Source organism: Haemorhous mexicanus, chromosome 1 (assembly GCF_027477595.1).
Source record: "Haemorhous mexicanus isolate bHaeMex1 chromosome 1, bHaeMex1.pri, whole genome shotgun sequence".
NCBI classification, from domain to species: domain Eukaryota; kingdom Metazoa; phylum Chordata; class Aves; order Passeriformes; family Fringillidae; genus Haemorhous; species Haemorhous mexicanus.
In genome coordinates, this window is record NC_082341.1 from 98,505,287 (window position 1) to 98,522,454 (window position 17,168).

A 17,168-nucleotide genomic window follows, 5' to 3' on the forward strand; every position below is an offset into this window, starting at 1 on the left:
GCATTTCAAGAGAAGATGATTTTGGGGAGTGATGCAGAAGACAGTGTAGTTGGCCTTACAGATTTTCTCATACCTCCACTTTGCTCATGTGATTTCACATCTCCTAAAACAAAGCCTTTCTTCAATACAACAAAGAGAATGGAGATGCTGAGTGTTTACCATTCCTGTATAAGACTTGGCAGAGTGATGCTAACTCCCAACCTCTCCTCTAAGAACAGGTGAACACTTAGAATGGCACACTGCATTAAGGAGGTGCTACTATTAGAAGAATCATTAAGCTTCCTGTGCTGTAAAACTACCCTGATACGATGAAGTCTTCTGGACAGATGAACTCTGGAAATGCTGTGAGTTGTAGGGCCAGAATATTTAGCTACGGTGTCCATATGGACAAAACAAAGTCACTTCCAAAGATAGAAAGACTAGGACTTTGTGCCACTGGGCAGAAACTCAGTTTTTGTTCCCATTTCTTGACTGACACTGATATTTTGGTAAATTCTCACCTGTTCACCTCCTACAGTTACATGTTTTTCTGTAAGACTTTCTTGGCTATATGTTTTTTAAGGGAATACCACTCTCCTTCTGCTGGATTTTTCTTCTGTACCTTGGAAAAACTACCTTTTTTTTTGCAACAATCTCTTCATGGAATGTAAATTCTCTTGAACTTTCACAAAGAAACTAATTTTCTTATGCAAATACTGAAGAAAGATGTATAACACTTAACTACAGTAAATGACTTAGGAGAGCTGCATGACTGTATGAAACTAATTTCATTGTAGTTCCTTCCTCCCTCTCTAGTTATGGGACAGCTGGGGAAATATGACGATGTACCAAGACAAGCAGAAAAGCCAGTGCTGGCACCTATTAGTGTAGTACTTAAAAATGCAATTGGGATGTGAGCATGTTTGGCTACCTACTGCATACACATTACAAACAACTTATGGTCCCCAGGCAACACTAAACACTGGCAGCAAAAATTTACCCTGAGAAGTCAGATCAATGCAGGTGAATTCATCATGTAGATAAATAATGCCCAGGCTGTATTTTTAAAAGGAATTCGTGCAAGGCTGGGAAACACTGCAGAGCTGGGTGTCACTGAGAGGGAATAAACAGGCTATGAATGATGGCTTCCTTGTGGGCCTTGCTCAGGTATTTAAAAATCCAGTTACACTAGATGGAGCTAAAAGATCTATTTATGTGTGCCCTGAGGCAACTCTGATCTCCAAATCCTTGATTCTACCATTAGTGCCAATTTCCCCGTTGTATTCTAAGCACAAGAAAACAAAAATGCATTTACCATCTTTCTATCTACTCTGCACCTGCTCATCACTTTTAACTGTAACAAGACTGTGGTAGAGTATGAATGAAATAGTAAATTCCTTCTGGCTTTGTTTTCATGTAAAATAGCTTAGCATATAAGCAGCCATCTGTACCTTGCAGGAAAATACAATTTTCTATCATACTGAAATTCTGATAAATTTGAAGATGTTACAGGACTTGATATCATAACCATCCTAAACAATGTAGCAGTGGGATGCTGTCTTCTGCAGCTGAGGTGTCAGGATACTGTATGATTTCCACCTTCATGAGTATCATGAATAAAAGTGCAAACCTAAATTATTTGATATTGTGATGGATGAAGTATGTGAAAAATGCTTTTGAACAGCAGTTCAAATTTGTGTCCTCTGAGAAACATTAGGGATAGATAACTCAGTACTCTGCTGTGTACAGATTCCTATTTCAGTTCAGTTTTATTGTCACTCTTTTATATAAGTATACACATAAAGATATAATTTTGCATTCCATAAATATAAAATTGTACAAAAAATAAGGTTGATAACATTATTTTCTTGTAATTTAAACCTGAAATAGGAGGACTAACCTTTTCAGCCAGTAAATAAGTTAAGTGTGGCAAAAAAACCACCCCAAAACCTTGTAACAGGCATCAACAACTTTTACTTCTGAAGAATGAAATTTAAGTTTCCAATTAATGTTATGAAAGCTCACCAATTGAAGAGGACTTTTACTTTCCCCACTTATAAAAAAAAATTACACATGCTAATATTCTACCTTAGTCATGTCCTTCCAGATTTGACTCACTGTAGATAACAAATGTTAAGAATCTAAAGAGCACGAAGCATACACAATTATGCACTTGTAAAAATTCATATAATCTGGAACAGCTTGGTATTTTATAAATTACAGGCAGGGCATAATACTCTTATTTAAAATCATAAGGCATTTTATTTGAAACCTTGGTGCTTTAGAAGTCAATGAGACTATTCATGGGCATTACTTAATACCAATGAGAAAGGAAGGAATTGGTCATTCTTTAGAAAAATCATTTCTGTACCGAGGATCCCTTTAATGATCCATAGACAACTGAATTAATTTGAATCTGCTTGTGACGAGACTCTGATGTCTGCAGGAACAGCTCACACATCATGGCAAGCACTGTAAGGCTATGAAGAAAGGTAAAAATGGACTTTGGGCAACTTGCTTGGCCACAGCAAGATAACTCTGTGCGTGTCAAAGGAAGGAAAACACAACAAAGCACCAGATGAGCTTTGTTGTAAGGTAACACCTTGTAAACGACAGGGGACAGTGATGGCAAATGGCGAACATCTGAGTGCCCTGCACATGGAAGAGGAGAGAAGTGAAAAAAGGCTGATTCTTTGGTACTTGTGAAATATGCCAATGGCAGCTGGCAGGAAGCAGAGGATAATAACGGAGAAGACCAATGGCAAATGGGCATCAGGCAAAATGGGCCAGCACGGACTGTTTCGGAGAAACACAAGGATATTCCACACTGTACATCTGCAGTGAAGCAGAGTTCCTGCCCAGGATCAGCCCTTCACAGAAGAGAAAATTACAGAGAGCAAAGGGAATCTGGACAGACAATTGGAAAAAAAATTTTTAACAGGTTATTTTCTTTCATTGTTAGTATTTGAAATCCATAAATCAAAGACATAAAAATAATTAGGTGTGGTACAAAAGGACATAAAAATCAAAAAGTGCAAAAAGAAAAGCATATGTCAAATATTGCACAGAGTGACTGGTAGCCAGATTTACTTCTCTGCATGGATACATATAATGGAATATCTAATTTAAGATACAGCAGACCTCTCCATCTGTCTACAACATTTTCTGAAAGAGAAGAGTACAGCCAGCCACCACTCTAGTTAACTCTGCCACATACCTGAGGTATTTGTGTGCAAGAGGCACACAGCAGGAAGCCTGTCCTAGTTTTACCTTTTCTGAAGCAATTCCAGTAAGCATTGTGAACAAGCCACACATCATATAGAGCGGAGATACTGAGCTGGGCTTACTAGTTGGCCTCAAGTTATTCTGTGATATGTGCAAACAATTACATGTCTGTTCTGTCCTGTGTTTGTGATGGTCTGACACCAAGTGTAAGGGCAGGTGTCACTCCTCCCCAAGGGGAGTGATAGCACAGGCTTAAGGATGCAAATCCTGCAGCACATGTGCAGCCTGTGCCTTGGCCAGGCAGTTTGTGTTCAACCACCACAGCAGAGAGCAGTCCTCTTGCAGGAACACCACAATCTCTGTTGGAAAGCAGGACTGATGTGTCCAGCCCCAGCCACCAACCCTTGCAGTCCCAAACCACCTCTCCTGAAGACACACAGTTTGGCTCTTTCTTTTAAGAACTCAAAAGAAATCAAATTGCCTTCACCTTTTGAGCAGAGGCTGCTCTCTTCTCCTGCTTGGCTTTCATTTCTGCGAGAAGTCCACTGCCCATCACTTGCACACCGTACCTCCGGCCTCCCTGGGGGCTTCCCTTGCTGTCACCCCTCTCAGCTTTTGCCACATCATCTGTCTGCACCTCCTCCAGTGAGTCTGGAGTCTTTAATTCCTCGGATCGCTCTGCGCCCCCGTTCTGCTCTGCAGGCTTTGCCTCCTTCTTGCTTGTGTCTAAAGCCGGGCTTTTTGCAGCAACCTTGGGTGAGGAGGGCTCCTCAGCCACCGACACAGTCTGGGGGCGTTCAGATTTGGAGCCTCTTGATTTGATTAAGTTAAGGAAACCACTCTTCCTCGAGTCCCTTTTCTTCTTCTCATCACCTGCTTCACTGTGCTCGCTGCTGTCTGAACTTTTAGTTGATGGTCTCCTAAAAAAGACACAGACATTTCAAACTTTTCTCCACTCTCCTTCTCCCTTTTTAAAATAGTATCAAATGACTTCTTCCAGGCAAAGCTAATCTTTCATATGACCCACATATTGCCCTAGGCCAAATCATTACCTGGTGGCTCTATATTAAAAACAGGACAACTAGCATTGATCATATTTTGAGCTATGCTGCTTTGTGCAGTTGTTTCATCTGCACTGGGCATCCAGCTGTTTCTAACACCAGACAGCTCTAACCAAGCTGTCTATGCACATAGATATTGGGTTTGCATGGCCAGGTTTTGGTAGCAGGGCGTGTACAGGAGTGGCTTCTGTGCAAGGAGTCCTGCTGAAGAGGAAGGAGCAGCAGAGAATGTGTGATGAACTGATAGCAGCCACCATTCTCTGTCCCCTGTGCCACTGGGGAAGAGAGGGTAGAGAAAAACAGGAGTGAAGTTGAGCCATGGAAAGAGGGAGTGGTGGGGAGAGATATTTTTAAGATATGGTTTATTTCTCATTATCATACTCTGATTTGATTGGTAATATATTAAATTTATTTTCCCCTAGGTTGAGTTTGTTTTGCCCATGGATGGTAACTAGCAAGACATCCCTCCCTGCCCTCATCTCAACCCAAAAGCCTCTCATCATATTTTCTCTCCTCTGTCCAGCAGGAGGGGAGTGATAGAGCAGCGATGGTGGGCACAGGGCCAACCCACCACAACATACAATTTCACTCTGCTCTGTTTCCGGAATGCACTGCCCGTGGTTTGCACCTGCCTGTTAGTAAAAGGAGAAGAACTTATCTAGGCACATGTTTAACATGGCTTTTAGGAGATATTGTTCCTTACAGGCCCTGCTTGAAAGAGGAACTAGCTGGCACAGCCACTTTCTCTCAGTAAAAAATACAGAGGTCACTTTTATAGTGCACATGCTCATCTTAAAAAATATCCAAAAAACAAACAAAAAACCCCACCAGAAAACAAGAAACCACAAAATCCAAAAGTGCAAACAAGCAAACTCAATCCCTAAAGAGCCTGCCTGCTACTAAGGTTTTCTAGAGGCAGAATATCTACACTTAAGGGCGAAGCTGAGCACATACACATTCACATAAAAGCACCCAAACTGGAAAGAGAACCACTGGTGTCCCAAATAAAGATCCTCAGCAAAGAGCATGGCCAGAGATGGGCAAACAGGGATGGTGCAAGTTCACAGGGACATCTGAAATGAGCAGCTGGCAGGCACCCAAGGGAAGCACAGGAGAATGGAGAATGCAAGCCTGTGAGCACCCTGAGCTTAACCTGCTTAGGACATTTTTCAAAGCTACCATAACTGCATGCCTCCACATGGTATATCACACATGGCTTCACATGTCACTATAGATATCTATAACTCATAGTGACTTTAGAACATTTGCTTTTCCTGGCACAGCTATCTACCAGTCACACTTACTGTTTTCCTTAATGGAAAACACAGAAAGGGTCATTCCAAGCTGCCTGGAAATCACCTTTGCTTTCTCATTTAGTTATGGAAATACTCTGTGTGTGCACGTGCACAAACATGCATGAATTCAAGAGCCTCTACATGCATGGTTCTGTAAATATACAGCCAGCTCCAAAGCAACTGCATAAGCTCTATAGCCCTTATATAAAGAAGGAGACATCTTTCAAATTAATGTTTTGCTTAAACCTGGAATACTACAAATTGGTGAAACACATCTTTAACATATTTCAAAACCAGCATAAATCTACTGTCATCTATGAAAACGCTGTACCCAACAGCACTCCTCACTAGAGAGAAACACCATGTGTACAGTGAGCACTGGGTGTTCTCACTGACTCTCAACCAATACAAAGCGCTGCTTCACCTCTAATGGGCTTCAGTGAAGGGTAAAATGAAGTCAGCTGAAATATAAAAATACACACTAGTCATTAATCCCCTCAATGTGGTATAATAAAGCAATTTATTTCAAAGTAGCCACTTTTAAGGGCAGGTAATTGAATTCACAATGTCTTGACTACTAAGGTATTTTCTGACTTTGACAACAGCAACCCTGAATATCGGGAACAGGAGTACAACACAGCTTGAAAGCACTGCTTGGCCAGTTATCAAGATGGACTTTTTAAAAAAATAACTTCTAAAAATTTTTTTAAACTTACTTTGAATCCATTTTTGTCACTTTCTTAGTGAAAAATTCATCCACACCTTCATCCACTCTCCCCATGAGGCCATTCTGATCCCCTTCTGGTGGTACTCCAGCAGACACCTGACAGAAGAAAAAACTCTCTCTGTTATATAATAATCTAAGCATGTTTGTTCCAGTGATAATTAAGAGTTAAGACATTATAAAATTATGTGTGCCAACCAGAACTCAGTGCAGACAACAGAATGACCACTGGAATTCCCCCTCTAGTCAGGCTAGCTGATGCATTACATCAAATGCAAAATAACCCAAAACAACAACAGTGACAAACTGGATGCTGCAATGCATGAGGCCAAAAATCAAATGCCTTGGGCTTGAGAGAATAGAGGTCAGTCAGACAAGCAACAAAACACACAAAAAATAATTCCTGATCAGGTGGTGACCTGAAGGGAAAGTATTTTCAACAGCCAGTTGTTTCCCTGTTTGGAGAAAAAACTATATTCTGGATTTTGGACTTAGAAATTTAGAAACAGAGCTCCAGCAGGCTAAAAGAGCCTTTTATAATTCATTCAGTCTAGCACTTCTAAAAGCAGAGACTCTAAATACAGAATCAGGTGTTCCATTTTAGGAACTAAATACAGACTTTTGCTCAATGTCTGAAAACAACAAACTTGCTCCCTGTCTTTGATTTCAATGCCCACATTTTGAATATGGGTGATCACAGGCATATAAACCAGGCTGGCTTTGAAATACCTGCCTACCACAAAGGCCCTGTGAAGATTAGCTGGTGACTCTGCAGCCTCCTGAAGATGAAACAAGCAGTCTCCTGGGAGGATTTCTCATGTGGTCTAGCTCCTGTACCTGGCTTTGATGTGGAAAAGCTCTATTACCAGTAAAGAGACTTCCTTTAATTCAAATGCCCTATGGAAACCTTTCAGATGACTACAGAGGACACCCCAAGACCCAACCCATTTGTATTCTTGGTAGTGCTAGGGACCAGGACACAAAATAACAGAGTTACTGTAAATTGAAACAATTCAAATCAAGGAATCTCCTAACTGTCACTATAACCCAAGAGTAAGTCCAGCTTCTCTTCTGATGTGGAATACAAACTTTCTAAGCTTCAATACTCTTAAAAGCTGCTTTTAATATCAAACCCAGTCTCATCAAGTCAGGAAAATGGCCTTCATATGAACCATGCTTTGACAGAGCCATGAAACTTTTAACTTTCCATTCCTGAACCCTGTTATTTTTTGTTATCAAAGATAACAGTTAATATTTTATTGACACCTGCTGCAGCAACCTAATGCTGGCCTGAAAGGAGCCCACCTGGTAATGACTGCTTTGTTGCCAGTCAAACTGGCAACAGATTTTCATGAAGAACAGTTCTATTCTAAATTAGCACAATGATTTATCAGATTTCCAACTTTGGTATGCTCTGTAGTGAGCTTGCTTGGCTGGAACACCTCACAGTAGGCAGGAGTGCACATGCCTTCATCTGGGCTGGTCTCTGTGACAAACCCCTTATCACTGGCGTCTCAAAAAACCACAGAATAAAAGCAAATTACGCATTTTAGCAGAAATGAGAAACCACTGCTTATTAATACTGTAGTCCTCCAGGTAGTAGGGATAAATATGAAAGTATCAAAAGCAAGAGGATCTCCTGAAGGGGAACTAATTCCAGGATCCAATGATCTACAGCAAAGGAGAAGATCTACCTCATAAAGAGAAAATAATTTGCATCTGAAAAGCAGCAAGTTCCTTAATAATAACAAAAGATGTACAGAAATGTTGAAGGTCTAATAAGGTCCTCAAGGCACAGGATATTCTTATAGCTGTTTATTGTAACACCTTCTGGTACCAGCATGAACTGTAAGACTGAGCTCTGGTTTATTTTGTGTTTTACCCTCCTAACTCTTAAAAAAAAAAAAAGGGTTAAGTCTTCGTTTGTCCTTTTTTATCTCTTTTCTAAGCTTAAGTTTAAAAGCAAGCATGTTTCTTTGTTAAGGAAAAAAATGACTTTGAAGCAGAAATAAATAAGATGAATCACAATCTCTTTCATACATTAGAGATTCACCTCCTTTGCTGTACTAAATCTTCACACATGAAGGAAGAACTCACGAGGTTAAGATCTCACAAAAATCTAAACTATAAACAACTGTTTTATCATTTTGCTTCAAAGTTAAAGATACTTGAGACTGGATGGCTTTGCATTTTTCTTTTTTTTCCTCTTATTTTCCCCCCTCTCTAAACACTCATTCCAATAGAAGCTCTGACAAAACTATAAATCTTTCTTCTGCCTACCCACCCAACTCAAGTTAAAAGTTTGTTTCTCTTTTTTCTCCATTTTCTCCTTTCTTGTCTTACATTTTTCAGCTTCCAAAGAACAAATCTGTTTTGCAGCAAAACCAAAGAAGTACAGCTATGATCATCTGAGATCCCTTGAATTACTAAATACAAATAATGGGAACAGCAAACAATCCAACAGAGCTGCTTTAAGTGGCAGAAAAGGTCAAGATTTTGCCTCTCACATTTCAAGTGCTTTCCCTAAGCACTGCTTTCTGTATTCTTGAAGTGGCAAAACCCGCAGCAAATAAACTCTGCAACCAATGTCACAGTCCACTCATGACTCTGACCTCCAAAATCTGGCTGTTTCATTTTCAGAAGCATCAAAACAAACATCTTAAGTCTTTCAAAAATTTGTTTGCTCTCATTTTGGGTTCAGAACTAGTAAAGAGCTAAGTGGTTCATAAAAACAAGACAGGGACAAATTGGTTTAACAAAAAAAAAAGTTCCTTTCAATTTCTGCAACTAAATAAACTCCAAATTTCTTAATTAATTCAATATGGATGAGCATTCCACAAAACTGCACTATTATGGGAAGTAAGACTTCTCTACAAGGAGTGACCTTTTTGCTGCTGTTGAAGAAGACACTGCATGCGCTAGTTCCATGCCTGGTAGTGAAGCACTTGCCCCTCCCACACCCCCATTCCTTGCACCTCCCTGTGCTGATGGCAGAGGATGTGTTGAGCTTGGAAGCCACTGGGAAAACATGTGTGTTCTGCAGCAGTGGAACTGGGAGAGTAAACACAGATGTGTTTTCACTACATGGAGACAAATCCATTCTTCTGCAACCTCTAATCTTCCCAGCAAAGCACAAGGGAATGAAAAGCTGGCTTGAATATTCCCTTTGCTTGAATGTTTCTCCCTTTCCAAGTGGTACAAAAAGCACTTCACTGCCTGATACAATCTTTCCCAACATTAGGGAAATTTTCAAGAATCTTCTCAATTGGAAATCCTCAGGAAGCAGAAGAGGCCACAGTCATCTACTGTGAGGCAGCCTAACACTGAGAGGCAACACTGCCCCTTGATGGGGCTACTTATCATATCAGCTGTGCCCTGTTGCTGTGAGATAACTCTGTAACTCCTCCAGATCTGTCCTCACATACCCCGAGGACACACCATCACAGAAATAAATCTTTACTGATGCCATGTGCCAAGGAAATCGAGCTGTGGGAACTCCACGCACGTATATTGAGTTCACACCAATGCCTTTCGTGAACAGACAGTGCTCTTCTGTTTTGCCTTTCTAAGGCAGGCTCCAGCATGAAAAGCAGATCTGTGACTATGCAGATTTGCTGGCCCAAACACCAACTTCAGTTTAGGAGCTGTGGGAAGCTGGGTGTCACAGAGCAGCTCCTCTGAGAGCTGAGAGAAAGAAGAATTCATGCCAAGTTACCACATCTTAATGCAGGCAGAAAAAAGGATTAAGACTTAACAAACCCTTGCAATATAATTGAAAAGTCTCATGATATTTTGTGCATTTCCTGTGAAAGCTCCAAGCACCTCCAGAAACTGCCTCAGTGAAAAAAAAAAAAAAGAAAGCAAAATAAAAAAGGATAAAGCATATCCTGGATTTAGGCTGTGTCAAACAAGACAAAAAGCTTGTAATAGGGATAGCACACTGGAAGACATGAATACCAGAAGAAAAATTGAATATTGCTTATGGCTTTTGTATCTTCAACCATTGTCCTCATTACACTGCAAGACCTAACTCATGGCAAAAAGCAATCAACACGTGACATTTCCAGCAATATTTTAATGTAGACTCACTGCTGCTTGGCTGGGCTGCTGCTTTTTATTCCTTTTGGGCCTTAATTTTGTAAAGTGTTCCAGTTTCCTTCCTTCTTCTGATGGCAGCTCTGAAATGAATCCAGAAGTTCGTTTGTCTGGCCTGCTGGAAGGAAATGGTGGGTCTTCTATATGGATAGGTACTTCTTCCAGTGCTTTATCTAGATCAAATTCCATTTCTAAGAGAAATCAAAACTTTCTAATTAGATTGAACATGATATTTAAAACAAAAGACAATGCCATTCCTCTTTTTTGGTGGCAAATAATGATAAGCACATTAAGGGAACTTAGCCACAACATCTCTGAGAGCAGAGAGAGCACTGTGAGCAACTATTTACTATCAAACACATTAGCAGAGTCCCAAAACAAAGCAGCCAGTGTGGGTGACAAATACAATCCAGAGGGAGGGAGAATCACCCGTGCTATTCAATCAAGAATCATCTAGAAACACCTCAGTCAAGCAAAGAAACAAAATGGTTTAAGGAATTCTCACTTACCAAAAGCTCTGGACACTGGCCGGAGCATTCTACTGTGGATGCTTTTCCTTTTTGATTTAGGAGTCATCTATCAACACAAAACAAAATAACAATTACTTTAGGGGACAAAAGAAATTATAACAAAACAGTTTTTCAAGACTATGAACCATTTAAAGATCTGATTTGATTTAACACCAAGGGAAGGGAATGGGGTTTTTCCTCCCTCTCTCATACATTCAGAACTTTTTCTAAATTTATATTTTAACTGACTTTGAACAGAACCAGGGAGGTAGTTCATTTTTCCCACTAAAACTGCAGGCTGCACATAGGATGATTACTGAAATTGTCCAAGCATTAACTCTTTGATCTTCAACTGTAAAACAAGCGAACTATTAAATTCTCACCTCTGCAGAGATCACGAGGGACTCATTTAAGACTTAATTACTTTGTCCAACACTGCAGTTAATTACAATACCAGGAATAGTCTACCCCTTGTTCTGGCTTTTATTTTTGATACAAAATACACTTCCTCAGTACACTTGTTAGTGGTATGTGACTGGGAATCTGCGCTACTGGACATCACCACACAGCTCACCGAATTTCCCTAGGAAAATGAGCCTTGGAGAATACAGCCCTCCTTCAAAAAACAAAACCACCATGTCAGTGTTGGCAGTATCTGTAGCAAACACATGACTTCCCTGGACTTAAGACACATTGAGAAGAGGTGGAAAGTACAGCATATGTTCAACACAGTTACTGAATTACTGCAATCAGCCTTCTGATCTTCATGTTGCCAAAAAAAGGAATACAATGCCTTAAGAGCACAAATATCCAGACTTAAGACTCAAGTTTGTTCTTTTTGGAAGAAAGCTCTCTCTCTGTCTTGTCTTGATTGAAGCCTTCTGAAAGTTTGCATGGTGAGAAAGAAAGTTTTGCTACAGGAAATGGATGCATCACCAATTCCAAACCTCTTAACATAGCTCAGCATTGTCAGACTTTTTGTTTAAAAGTTGAATTGCAGGTTTTCTCAAGAGTTAATTTAAAATCACTCAGGTTCTATAAAGATGGGCTCCTTTTGTGGTATAGTTGTACATGTTGGCTTTAGTGATACCCATATACTTCCATTAACCTGCAAGTCTTGAAGCCTAGCGACTTCAAATCTAGTGGCTTCAAGTTCTGTTATGGCTTACCACTCATTAACAGAATTGTTAATGAAGGTTAGGAGTATCAACTTTATATCAGCCAGAAAAAACACAGCTGGCATTAACATTTCAGACAAATCATGAACTGTTTAAGACAAACATTTGCTATTTTTTTTTGTATGGAAGGTTCAGTGCACGGACTCGCATGTGCTGAATTCATATTCCCAAAGCAGTCCCGAGGATCATTATGCCACTACTCACATGCTCAGGGTTATGACAGATTTTTTTGTGGTGGGACAGCTATTACCCATGTTCTCAAGACCAGAAAAGGACTTGAAGACTACAAAGTGGGCAGTGATAGCACTGCCTGGGCAATAAATAAATAAATAAACAAACAAACAAACCAGAGCTCTGGTTTTGTTGACATGTACATTGTTGGGGGAAAAAAAGATACCTTCAGCTGTTGCAGGTTTCCACTTCCATATTTGACAACCATCAGTAAATGACACAATTGCTTCAAGATGAGCCAGGAAGTAGCTTGCCACCTGAGCAGACTCACTCTGACACTAATGAGCAGGCAGAGTGCAGCTGCATCAAAAGGCCAGACACTACTTTCAGAGTTACCAATAAATTAAATGCAATGGATTGGATGGCGAGGGGCTGGAGAGGTGCTGAATTTTTTCAGCCACAACTGCAGGGGACTGTGCAAGAGGTAGGCAGCTGGGCAGCCTCTGAACTGCACACCTCAAGAGCTGTCCATCCATCCCCCAAACCTGAAACAACCAAAGCATTCACACCTCACGTAAGAAAGAGTTGAAGCAGCTCAGCATTTGGGGGACAGCAATCACAAGTCACTATCAGTAGTCCTGGTTTCACTTCCAGACATAGCCCATTTCTCTTGTGAAGGTACATTCTTATGCATTTTGGTCTGTTTCCTGGTTTTTTTGAGTGGTGTGACTGGAAGTTACATTTAGTGGATACAGCAACTCCTGTGCTAAAGAAGACCAGAAGGGAGGACAGAAAACACGGCTGATGGAAGAGCTCTGGTCACTCAGCAGCTGCACAGCCACGGGCAGTGCTCTGAGTGCATGAGCACCAACAAGCTGAGAGCTGCCTCAGCCCAGGGCACCAACGCAAAACAGCACGGGGCAAGTTTTGAGGTTCCTGTGCAAGGACTGGAATGCTCCACATACTTCTCCAACAGCCAGAAACAGAATGATTTCATTTTCCTTCCCAGACAAGAAAGTGCCCCCAGATGACCCTGCAGAGCTTGTGCTGATGACCATAAGCCAGTCTCTGCTGTAACTTACTGTCAGCTTGGCATGATCCAGCAGCAGCTTGGTTGCTGGGGATAAAGGCAGAGGGATAGAGATGCTTCCCATTTGCTTTAACAGCATGAATAACAGCTCCACATACACTTTTATTTGAAAACCTTCTGTTTTCTAGCCTGTTTAGGAAGTGCACAGATGAAAGGCTTCTTGCCAAGTGAACTTTCTAGATCACACGCAGAGCAAAGTGGGTCAAAGCATTAATTTAAATAGGCCAGTGTGCTCTTTTACAAAATATTAGGCTTAATCTCTGCTTAACATCTCAGCCACCACACAGTCTGCTACAGCAGCAGCGCACATGTCATTGCTGGAGGAGATATTTGAACTCCCCAGCCTGACTCCCATTTCCTATATTTCATGGAAGCTGTTCAGCTTTGGCAGAAGCACATCTTCTGCCTTCTCACCACCTCTGGCCCCACAAGCACAATGTGGCTCTCTGGCCTTATGCTTCCCTTGTGGCCTTTACAGAGGAAGAGCTGTTAGAATCACCCCTCATACACAACTTCCACAGACTTTCCATTCTAGCACACCACCTCCTGAATCCTTCCTCATTTTGCCTACTTTTCCATAAGCACATTGTAGGCTGCTTGGCAGAACAGACAGAAATATTAACTGCATCACTGGAATTTGAGAGGATCTCAGGAGATAGCTCCATGAATGTATCCTTCTGCAGTAGATGTGGGCCAGCAGATCTCTACCACACTTCCAAATAAGGGCTTGTTAACACACTGTCATGTGTCCTTGCTAACTTTAGGCTCCCAGGATCTCTTCCCATGATCACTTTTCCAGATTCCTCCCTTCTGACTGCCTTCCTCACAAAACTGTCTGAACTCTCTGGAGTTTTCTGAAATTGTATTACCAGCTGTGGAAGAACACTTGTACCTTGGGAATTAAAAACAACAACAGAAATCGTTCTGTTTTGAATGCTAGAAAACAATGTACTTTCAGAAACAAGATCTCAGATATTCTCTTTGTTTATACAGATAATTGAAATTACTCTAAGTGCCGAGGGATATGCTTATTTCCATGTTTTTCTCCTCCTACTTCAAAGTAATTTATATTCAATCCTTTTAGATACAGAGATGCTCTCTGTGACCCTCCTGTCACTTCCCTTCAGAAGATTTCAAACAAACTAATGAACAACTTGCTGCTCCCTCTTGAAATTTATCTCCCCAACCAGACTCCCTTCAACAAATGGGTTTTCAGCTTTGAGAACATGTTAAGGACTATTCCTTCATTAAGCTGTATGATGCTTGAATATAAAACCAACTCAACAGATTTTCCTTCTGAGCAGTAATATTTGTGCTTATACCTCCAACACCAGCACTCTGCTTTGGTTTGGTCTTAAAACCAAGGGATCACTTAAATTCAGATGCTACATTAGCTGAACCCTTTTGCAAATCCAACTCATTCCTGAATCACTGCCTATTTCATTTGTAGGTGCAGATGGATGGCACTACAGTCTCCCAGGAGACTCTCAAGGCAGTACAGAGGCAAATGGAGCACAAAAACATAAACAAGTAGGCCAGAAACAGCAGAGCTAAAAAAATACTTACACTTGTACAGCAGAGAGTCTCCATGCAGCAAAAAAGAAAGAAAAAAGAATATGAATGGGGAAGACAAAGCAATAGCAGTTCTCAGGAAAGGAGGCAAAACCAGGAATCACCAAAATAAAGAAAACTAAAGCCAAAACACTTGGAAGTCTTAGCAGGAAAGGTGACATGCAAGAATGAGGTAAAAATCCCTTGTATTTGGAAGTGCTATACAAATTTGTATTTTCAGAGGATAACCAGAGAAATATGTGCTCTCTTGTTTGATCTACATTGGGACAAATTAAGGTTTTATGACATTTGTTTCCAATACATGGCACTCGCCAATGGTGCCAACCTGCCACCTGCTGTCCCAATTTTTCCATTTTGCTGGCACCAGTAGCAAGAAAAAAAAATGTAATTCTCCTGCTTCCTAGGCTGAAAGAAGATTCTGAATTAAAAATTGCCAGTTTGTTGTGGTGTGCAAGCAAGCAAGGAAAATAAAACAAAGCTTCTCTTGAAGGAATGAAAAAGGATGGAAGTCTGTTCTCCTGAGGTTTAAATAAATCTAAACTAAAGGCAACAGTATATCTCCTTCCCATAAGGAGGTTTAGAGGCACAGACTTTCAAGGACTTTTGGCACATGAGAAAGATGCTGTTTCATGACTGAAGCAAAACCTTTTCTCTTCCCATCAAAAATTATAAGCAAAAAAAAGGAAGCAGCACAGCCATCACAGGAAATGAAGCAATCCCAAATGCCATATCCCATCTCTTCTATGGCTCAAGACCAACCATGCTCCTCCTGAATTTAGGGTTAGAAAAAACAATTATTAGAAGTGTGCTTTTGTTTTCAAGTTGAATGGGAACTGCTATTACAACACTGCAGGTATTAGCAGAATGTGGCAGAAGTAGGTATGGTCTGGATTAAGCATCTTGTCAAGAAAATGCTACAAGTTCTTGCACCCAGCTCCTCTCCTTTGTTTTCCTGCTGTCCTGAGGGTCAGTTGTTGGTTGGGGTTTTGCCTTGGGGTTTTGGGATTTTTTTCTTGTCTTTATCTTCTTTTACCCTCAGCAACTTTGGCTTTATGCGAGAATTCTCAGCTAGGAGTGGATCCAGCAAACCATCTCATTACTCTTGGTTTTGTATGTTATCCATGCACACATACACTCTTATTCAATTTCTCTGTCAGAATCTATGTTCTCTCTTCTCTTGCCCATCTTCTACGCTACCAATCACTACAGCTGCTCTGAGATTGCTGGAGAGACTGCAGAACCAATTGACAAACATCTCAAAAACTGATACAATCTTTAAAAAAGTGCTCCTGCACACTTCAAGAAATAAACCTGCAACACTGATTCTCTTTCAGACAGCATTTGTGGCAGCAGTCCAATGTCTTCTGTGTATCTAATGCACAGGCAGGAAAGTTGTTTGTATTATATATGCAGCTGGAAATGTGATTAGGACCAAAGTGCAAAGTAACACACATAAATGGAAGCAATCTCAGGATTTAGGGAGTTTACAGTCTATGGTCCTGATCCAACAAGGGCTTATGAAAACTCCTACCTTCCACACTTCAGTGATTCCCCCGACTACTGAGGCACTTAAAAGGTGCTAAACACCTTGTGGATGGGGAGTCAGGAGGGAGAAAGAGGCACACAGCAGGCAACAGGCTAGGCGAGGAAGCGCCATTAAGCAAAGCAAAGACCAAGGGACTTGCCTGAAGCCACCAAGGAATCTGGCTGCTTGCAGGGAACCTAATGCCAGTGTCCAGACCCCTGAAGCACTACAGACCATGAGGCTTCCCAGCCTTTCCTCCCTTTGTTTGCTGTCAGCATAACTGCAATATGAAGTGGTCTGCCTTGCAGTGTACATGGACCAACCATGTACCAGATGAAATACCAACCCACAGCCAAAAACCCCAAGAAAATTAAACCCAAACAAAATCAGAAACTGCATTGGGGCATCCTAACAATGTGCCAGTGAAGTTTGAGATGTCATAAAAATATTTCAAAGGCATTTTACAGAACATATTTATCCAGGGCTATACCATTTCAGCTGTTTGCATTTTGTGGGGTATGCCTTTTTTAAGAAAGAGGTATAAGAAAACAACGCATTTTATCACAAGTCCTGTTGTTTTCTTTTGCTGTAAGGAATTCTGACCTGTAAAGCTGCCACGACACCAGTTTAGTCAGTCAATGTTTCCCATGCTTCCTTTCGTCTCCTAACTACCTCTGACAGTGTCATACATATGTTTTCTCATTTAAAAAAAAAAAAAAAAAAAAAAAGACAAAACATTTCTTA

At 40.8% G+C, this 17,168-nt stretch overlaps 1 protein-coding gene across 3 annotated transcripts in view; it reads right to left on the reverse strand.

Annotated features, from left to right (window-relative positions):
* CARMIL1 (capping protein regulator and myosin 1 linker 1) overlaps positions 1 to 17,168 on the reverse strand; it is a 187,605-nt gene that overhangs the window by 12,676 nt on the left and 157,761 nt on the right. For all 3 annotated transcript variants that reach the window (XM_059856927.1, XM_059856922.1, XM_059856928.1), the window contains 4 exons: positions 10,889 to 10,955; positions 10,374 to 10,570; positions 6,277 to 6,383; positions 3,692 to 4,124 (listed from right to left, as the gene is read on the reverse strand). In XM_059856927.1, coding sequence (XP_059712910.1) covers positions 3,692 to 4,124; positions 6,277 to 6,383; positions 10,374 to 10,570; positions 10,889 to 10,955 — 804 coding nt within the window. The remainder of the gene's footprint in view (positions 1 to 3,691; positions 4,125 to 6,276; positions 6,384 to 10,373; positions 10,571 to 10,888; positions 10,956 to 17,168) is intronic.